At 34.7% G+C, this 8,220-nt stretch overlaps 3 protein-coding genes across 3 annotated transcripts; 2 read left to right on the top strand and 1 right to left on the bottom strand.

Annotated features, from left to right (window-relative positions):
• Positions 1-167: 167 nt before the first annotated feature.
• Positions 168-1,729, bottom strand: LOC106119917 (cyclin-dependent kinase 20). Its single transcript, XM_013315043.1, has 5 exons — positions 1,465-1,729; positions 1,096-1,284; positions 756-877; positions 554-668; positions 168-413 (listed from the first exon to the last, which is right to left on the bottom strand). The coding sequence occupies exons 1-5, from the start codon at positions 1,696-1,698 to the stop codon at positions 168-170; spliced, it is 906 nt and encodes a 301-aa protein (XP_013170497.1). The 5' UTR covers positions 1,699-1,729.
• Positions 1,730-2,138: 409 nt separating this feature from the next.
• Ugt2 (uridine diphosphate glucosyltransferase 2) lies at positions 2,139-4,285 on the top strand. Its single transcript, XM_013315149.1, has 4 exons — positions 2,139-3,062; positions 3,178-3,400; positions 3,556-3,775; positions 3,906-4,285. Exons 1-4 carry the CDS (start codon positions 2,244-2,246, stop codon positions 4,204-4,206), a joined length of 1,563 nt encoding a protein of 520 aa, XP_013170603.1. The 5' UTR covers positions 2,139-2,243; the 3' UTR covers positions 4,207-4,285.
• A 259-nt stretch (positions 4,286-4,544) lies between these two features.
• LOC106119992 (JNK1/MAPK8-associated membrane protein) lies at positions 4,545-7,034 on the top strand. Its single transcript, XM_013315140.1, has 4 exons — positions 4,545-4,851; positions 5,038-5,247; positions 5,679-5,848; positions 6,270-7,034. Exons 1-4 carry the CDS (start codon positions 4,619-4,621, stop codon positions 6,548-6,550), a joined length of 894 nt encoding a protein of 297 aa, XP_013170594.1. The 5' UTR covers positions 4,545-4,618; the 3' UTR covers positions 6,551-7,034.
• The last annotated feature ends 1,186 nt before the right edge of the window (positions 7,035-8,220 follow it).

Below are 8,220 nucleotides of genomic sequence, written 5' to 3'. Positions count from 1 at the left end.
AATAAGGGTCAGTTCAAACAGACTAGGGCCGAGAGCAAATATTTTTGATTGCAAATAATATTGAACTTTACACAATTGAAATAAGGTTTAATTTTTGTTTTCAAGTCTTTTTATGCTTGCTACTGATACGAAAATCAATCAGTCGTATAAAAAATAATTTTATTTGTTCAGAGATTCGTACTAACCTCTTTAGCGGATATTCTTCTATCGGCATTATACAATACGAATGATTTGATAAGATCGATTGCTTCAGATTCGACGCCAGGTAGGAGATCAGACCAGGGCGTTGGCGTGGAGTCCGGGAAGGTGATTTTATGGTAATCAGGTAGCTTGGAATGTCCAGGCCATGTTTCCTCAGTCGGGGTACCTAAGTGTTGGAGTACTATCGCCAGCTGTTCAATGTCAGATTCTCCCTGTAGGTACAAAATAAGAAAATTAAAATAGTATTTTTCTTTTGATTAGAATGAAGACTCGCACTGATATTAAATGCGTTAACTTATGATTTAAAATAGCAATAAAACTGTTGTACAGCATTGTTATTTGATTGTTTTACCGCAAAAAGTGGTTTCTTCGTAATCATCTCTGCTATAATACAGCCAACAGACCACAAATCAATCTTTTCACTGTAGAATCTAGCACCGTACAATAGCTCCGGAGCACGGTACCATCTGAAAACGGATTTTATTTATTTAATAAAAACTATTATTTATCTGTTAGGAGATATAAATTTTTCACTAGTTCGTGTACAAACTGACCGTGTAGCTACTTGATGTGAGTACGGTCTTCCTCCATCAGGCCAGTACAATCGAGCTAGTCCAAGATCCGCTATCTTCAAAATACCTTCGTGATTTATAAGCAAGTTCGCAGGCTTCAAGTCCTTAAAAAACAAATGCTAGACTAGAGATCCATTGCCACTACGATTTTTGGCATTTATCAGCAAGAACAAAATGGTGTCTACTGTTTCAGTAAGATGAAGATATTCCAGATCTTGGAATCTCCAAGAACAGTCAATTATTATCATCTATTTTTCCAATGGACTTTGCAACTGACAAGTGTCACCAGGGCTATTGATATATATTATAACGGTAAAATTACCCTATGCATAACATAATGTGCATGCATATATCGCGTCCCTTTAAGCAACATCTGTGAGTATGTTTTTACGCGCGGAACTGTTAGTTCCTGTTGGTTGTGATGCAACATCTCCCATAGACCTGAGCACATATACTCAAGTACTAAGACCAAACTCATACCCCTTGGAAACATTTCGTATAATTTTATTATCTGGAAATATATAAAGAAACTTTAAAGTATATGTGTTTTTCGCAACATATAGTAAAAAAGGGTCTTGACAGACAGACGGACGGACAACAAAGTGATCCGTGATAAGGGTTCCGTTTTTTTCCTACGAGGTACGGAACCCTCAAAACTATTATGAATTTTTACTTTTATGAAGATACTAACATATTTACATCGCAGTAGTTGTAGAGCTTTAATTTCACGCATAACATTTATAGGTATACCATCTTCTAGGTTTTTTATTAAAATCTTTTTTAACGCGACTTCGCGCCCTGTAGGTATATGTCTTGCTTTGAACACAAGACCGTGGGCACCTTCACCAATTCTACCTTCAACTGAGTAGTTAGCTACATCTCTATCCATTATCGAACCCGTTTTGAGAACTTCTAATATATTCATATAAATTTATTTAGAAATTTGTAAAGTGTACCAGAGCAATACAATTTGTTGTGAACAAGTTGCTATAGTTACGTCTTGACATGTGCTTTTTTTTACGATATTGAATGCTTTTTTTGTGAAACGGAATGATTCTTTTGCCCAAAAATTATAAATATTGTGTGTACCATTTTATATTGTTTATATTTCTTTAAGATTAATGAAAATATTAAATTTTCATGAGCAGTCGTAGCAGAATCTGTTTAAACCGACAAACATTCTTTCGGCCAAATAACATTCGCTTCAGTTGCCCTGTGGTATAGAAAGAAATCTTTTGATATTACCTTTCTTTTCTATGCTAGGTAAATTATATCATTTTGTATTCAATATTAAGGTACAAACATTTATAATGGTTATGGCCTTGCTATAACGTCTTATTGTTTACATAAGTTTATAGGTTATTTGTTCAGCTGGGTCATACACATATTATGTTACTTCATGGTGTGCAATACACTTCAGAGAATATTGCAGTTCAGACACGTTGTGTTCCAACGTAACATTTTACCAAAATGTGGTTAAAATCGGTGTACATGGTGTTCTTACTAATCTATCATGTAGAGTCAGCAAGTATCCTAGCATTGTTTAGTTCTTTATCATTTACGGATCATATTGTATACCGAGGTTATATCTCGTTGCTAGCACAGAATGGACATTCCATCGTTGTTATGACTCCTTACCCTGGCCACTTCCAGTTTCCAGAAGTCGAGAAGATAGTCGAATTAAACGTCGGACCAGAATCAGCATCGTTGTGGGAGGAATATAAAATATTAATGACCAATACCGATGACTATTATCCACGTTTAAAAGCTTTGAATGAGTTGTCGATAAAAGTAGCGATAGCCCAGCTTATGTCCAAACAGATGACATCTCTATTTATGAATCCTAATGTGAAATTTGATTTGGTAATCACCGAAGCGGATATGCCAATATTATACGCAGCAGCAGATAAGTATAAAGCACCACATATAACGATCACAGCTGGCAGTGGTAAACTTCATCAGTACGAAGCTAAAGGTAATCCGATACACCCGATTTTATATCCAGATGTTAACACGATTTATCATAGAGATATAAGCAGCTGGCAAAAACTGTTCGAAGTAAACCGTCAATATCATTCAAAGAATGAATATTTCTACAACTTCCTACCGTTATGTGATATTGCTGCAAAGAAAATCCTCGGATTGAAGAGAAGTCTTCTAGACGTAGAATACGACATTGATCTCCTGTTCGTTGCTGGAAATCCTGTATTAATAGGTAATCGACCGACTTCACCAGCAACAGTTTATACAGATCGATTGCACATCAAACCAGGATTGCTATTACCACCGGTAATTTAATTATTTAACATCCTTTATGTTTCCAACCTATATTAATAACTGTCTAAAGATCAGAAGATAAGAGTATTCATAATTGTATTATTTGTATACATGTTGTTTATTTCAGGACTTAAAAGCTGTATTAGATTCGGCTAAAAATGGTGTTATATACTTCAGTTTAGGAACATTGCACGAATCAGAACAATTGGAGCCTAAAATCTTAGAAGTTTTAGCGGATACGTTTAGAGAACTCCCGTTCTTGGTGCTGTGGAAATTGGGAAATACGACTATCATAAACAAACCGGATAATGTGATTGCACAAATGTGGTTCCCTCAACAAGAAGTATTGGGTACGTTTTTTATTTATTGTCTAATTTCTAATTTGCTACTCCAAAAATTGGTTTCTTGCGACTTAAGAAGAAACACTGGTATAGCGAAAATTTCAGATATTTCTTTATATTTCAGCTGAAGGATTTAATTTAATTTATTGAATTTGATTTTTTAGCGCATCCCAATATGAAAGCGTTCATAACGCACGGCGGACTACGTTCTTTGGAAGAGGCAGTATTCTACGAAGTCCCCATTGTTGGTTTTCCGATCGTAAAGTCTTCAAAAGTATTTATAAACGAAGTTACCCGACATGGCACTGGGGAAACAGTAGACCCATATTATTTAGAAAAGGAAGCCCTCAAGTCAACGATTATGGCCGTTGCTCAGAATGATATGTAAGGTTTTATTCTATTGATAAAATATAAACATTTTAGTCTAAACTATACTGAACAATGGCAGTTTACTCTTTAATTACTGATAATATTACTACGAATAATAAATCAAAGTATGTGGTCGTTTTTACAGGTACAAAAAAGCCATGGCAAAGTTGAAGAGCGCGGCATATGATTCGTTTTTATCAGGTCCCGAAGCTGCTGTTATGTGGACTGAATATGTTATTCGAAATGGTGGCGCTCGGATGCTTCGAGCTCCCGCGGCTGAAATATCCTTCTTCAAATATTACATGCTAGACATAGTCAGTCTTTTATTAATTATCATTTGTATAGGAATTTATTTAGCGTACAAAAGTCTTTGTTATGTCATGAGGCTCCTGCGCTTGCGAATTCTTCGAAAACCTATTGCAGGTGGAAAATATAAAGCACTGTGAATTGGTCATTACTTTTCGCGTTGTTAAAACGTTAATGCTTTTATTATGAAAGTAAATGTAATAAAATCATTATTTTATTCAAGGGTATTTTATTGATCTATTTTACAAATAGTAATTGCGTGATATATTTTTGTATATCCAGAAATCTAGTAGATGATGTGCAAGAACCCAAAACGAAAATAAAAATTAAACATAAATAACTGTTGTTAACAATTATTGTTAAAAAACAATTCAGTTCTGTATCAAATACCATTTTCATACTTCACAGCACAAGTTTATAAAAGTATCCGAATAACGTAAACGTCAAAAAATATTTAAAGAAAAGTCAAATTGTCAAACTTCTGTCACAAAAAGTTGTCAAATGTTTGTTTTGATTTTTCAAATACGGAATACATAAATAAAATTATTCGGAATGTCGGTGGTGAAAACTTGCCCTGGTTTGTATTGTGGGCGGACTGATATGGGAAATGGTGTGTGGAGTGAATGTGGTGCTTGCCCCCGAGGGTTTCGTACAAATGACACCAGTTACTGTACTCCATGTACGGAAGAACCCTCCCTTTACGATTGGCAGTATTTAGGATTCATGGTGCTTTTACCTTTGGTATTGCACTGGTTCTTTATTGATATGGTAGCGATCGGCAAAAGGTAATATTTACCATTTCTATGTTTGGTTACTTGTTATTAATCTCTTCAAAGAGTTAAGGAATTAAAAAAATAATTGAAAGCATTCATCTTCCATAATTTTTTAAATTGTACAGTTTGTAGTGCTAGATTTAATTCAACCGAGTAGTGCACAAAAACAGAAAAATAAAACAAATATTTAACTTTCAGTAAAACCGGTGTAATAGCACAGCATGTCTGTGCATTCACTGAGGTTGTGACGGGCACCCTAGCAGCATTGCTGGTACTACCTCCAACGGGCTCAATAGCATTGTTTGTATGCACTCCTAAAGCACTCTCTGATTGGTACACTCTTCTCCACAATCCACAACCTGATTATAAGGAAACCCTGCATTGTACACAAGAGGCAGTTTATCCTTTGTAAGTAGTTTAATAATATAAATGTGAATGTTTAGATGGATAGATGTTTCCTTGAAGGTATATCTAGAATGGTTGAAAGGATCTCAATGAAATTTAGCATACATATAAATCATAGTCTTGAAGAACATGTGGCTACTAAATATCTTATTTTTAATCTTGTGCCAATGGCACTGGCACGCACACACAATCCATTGGCACAGACACATTTTTTCTAAAAAAAAACCATGGTGTAATAATTAAAACATTTAAAGTTGTACTTGCAATTATTGTAAATAAAGATTAATCACACTGTATCTTTAAGAAAATCTATGTCCTTAATAGATTTGATGTTAATTTCAGGCAAGAGAAAGTTTATTTAATTTTTATTTTTTAGCTTTGTTAGGAAAGTTATGGAAAGTTTTGATTCAAATCATGATTTGTCTTATTTTCAGGTACACAATAGTTTTACTGATATACGCATTCAGTTTATTGATGACAATTTTATTAAGGCCGTGGATTTTAACTTGGTACACTTTGAATCCAGGAAAGAAAGCTATTTACTGCGCTTTATATTTTTACCCAATACTTGTTCTCATACACACAGTTGCTGCTGGTTTAATATGTAAGTATCTTACTAATATTATAATTGTGATGTTTAAATATGGATAGATGGAAGGATAGATGGATGTTTCTTTGACGGTATCTCTGGAACGGCTCAATAAATCTAGCAGAAATTTCGCATAAATATAGAACATAGTCTGGAAGAACAAATAGGCTACTTATTAAGATTTTTTAAATTCTGTGCGGACCGAGTCACGGGCGACAGTTAGTTATATAATATAAAGGGTCTTGACAGACAGACGGATGGACAACAAAGTGATCCTATAAGAGTTCCTGTTTTTCTTTTCGAGGTATGGAACCCTAAAATTGCTTTTAATTAAGATTTTTTTTTTCAAAATGTAGCATCATTTATTACTGACTAGAATTGAAAGTAGAGCCATCAACAAGCATAAACAATATTGTTTTATTTTTATTAATTCCAGATTGTTCCTTCCCTTACATAGTGATTATAATATCTATGATGACATCCGCATCTCATTTCTCAATCAAACTGGACCAATCAGCACCTGCATTACTAAAATCATCAATTTCTAATACTAGAAACCTTGTCATATTAATCGGACACTGGCTGGTACACGCTTACGGTATATTATCTCTAACTGGTTTCAAGGAATTATGGTATTTATCTCTTGTACCAGCTCCGGCATTATTTTATATCCTAACAGCTCAGTTCACTGACCCTATGAAGTTACACAATGATTGACAGATACAGTGCTCATATGTAAAGCCAATATTGAACTGACATATACTATAGGATTCAATTTTTCACACGGCATAAGGTCATCGACTGCGCAGTTCAGAATTGCATTCTACACAACCATTCATGTGATGTTGTGATGTTAAGGTGACTTATACCTGTACAATTGAACCAGGTTAAGCGAGAGTCCAAGAGATTAGATATTTTCCTTGCTTTTAGATGTTTTCCTCTAACCTGAGTTTCTCGCTTTTGGAAGTTGTCTTTTAGGTACAACACTTATAGAGGTGTCCCGCTTATTCAAGTTATATTGTATTTGATTTAAAGTATGTAGGAAATTCTGTATTTTTGCCTGATCTGCCTATTTATTTTCATTCTAGTTTTGTGGTTTGTAAGATCTAGAAATATTGCAGTGTCTTAAGAGGAGATTTTGAGCTAATTTTTATGGTACATTGTTTATTTTTGTTACTATTCTAAAAATAATAAAATTGTGTACATATAATTATATAGCGTAATTAAAGTTAAGCAAAATATTATAAATTATTGTGTTAAATGATTATTATTTAGTGTTTAAGTATTATTTGGAATGTAAATAAATGAATTATGAATTACCTTTATTCCCTTTCTTGTCTTCTATCATTACATTTCATCAAATTAGAACTAAAAGTATTTTACTATAATAAAATCTTAAACTAATTTCGTAATTCTTATTAACTGCTAAATAAATATATAACAGTGGTTTAACAGTGGTAGAGCCCGCTTTAACATCATCGCACGAATCGGCCCGGCTCGCTCGGTGAAATACCACGACCACACAGAAGACAGGCGTCAAGTGGAAGCAATTCCGCGCTTCGTCTGATGAGTGTGCGTCCCGGAGGCCTAATTTAGTCCTCTTTCCCTTCCCATCCTTTTCTTTATGAGGAAAGAATGGGAAGTGGACTTTCCGGATGAGAGGATGCATGGAAAGGGAAGATATTTTCTTTTTGTGCATCCTCTCCTCCGTCGATTCAAGGTAGGCAACCCATATGCAATTGCGTATGTCTATGGGCAACGGGCACTTCGCTATTTCAGCGATTTCAGGTGGCCGCTTGTTCGTTTGCCGCCTTTTGATATAAAAATATATATATATAACAAACTTAAAACTCCTTTGCATTCTAAAAAGCAATTAGTTTTGTATTTCAGGGTTGTATTACCCTTAAGAAAGTTAATTTACTAAAATACGACAAGAAAATTTCGTCATTCTTATGGTACAAAACACTAAACAGCACTATATGTTTATAAATATAAACATATAGTGCTGTTGTCGGTAGTACTCTAGCTTTGAGTTTGCAGGAAAATTTAACATTTAATCGTCTTTCCTGGAATTGCGCTGTTGAAAGGCGTAGCGCTGTGCCCGTACATTTTAAAAAGAACAAATATTTTCGGGCAGCGTATTTTTTACGGCCAGTGGTCGGCGGGCGTTTTTATTTTACAGCGCTCCGGCCGCGATAAATGTGGGGGTCGGGGTCAATGAACTGTGATCTGTGGCAGTGGAGGGACTCACACCGGCCACTCCAAACCCCGGGAGCTAGCCTTTGGGTTAGTTCGCATTTATTCATATTGCCAATTGCTCTATACGACCATTAGTTTTAACTTTAAAACCAGGATTTTGAAAATATTAAATTTAATTGAAGTTTCAT

The sequence above is a fragment of the Papilio xuthus genome, unplaced genomic scaffold (genome assembly GCF_000836235.2).
Source record: "Papilio xuthus unplaced genomic scaffold, Pxut_1.1 DF826961.1, whole genome shotgun sequence".
Taxonomy (NCBI): Eukaryota; Metazoa; Arthropoda; class Insecta; order Lepidoptera; family Papilionidae; genus Papilio; species Papilio xuthus.
Note: the sequence above shows the minus strand (reverse complement) of the source record. Positions and strands in the feature narration are given on the sequence as shown.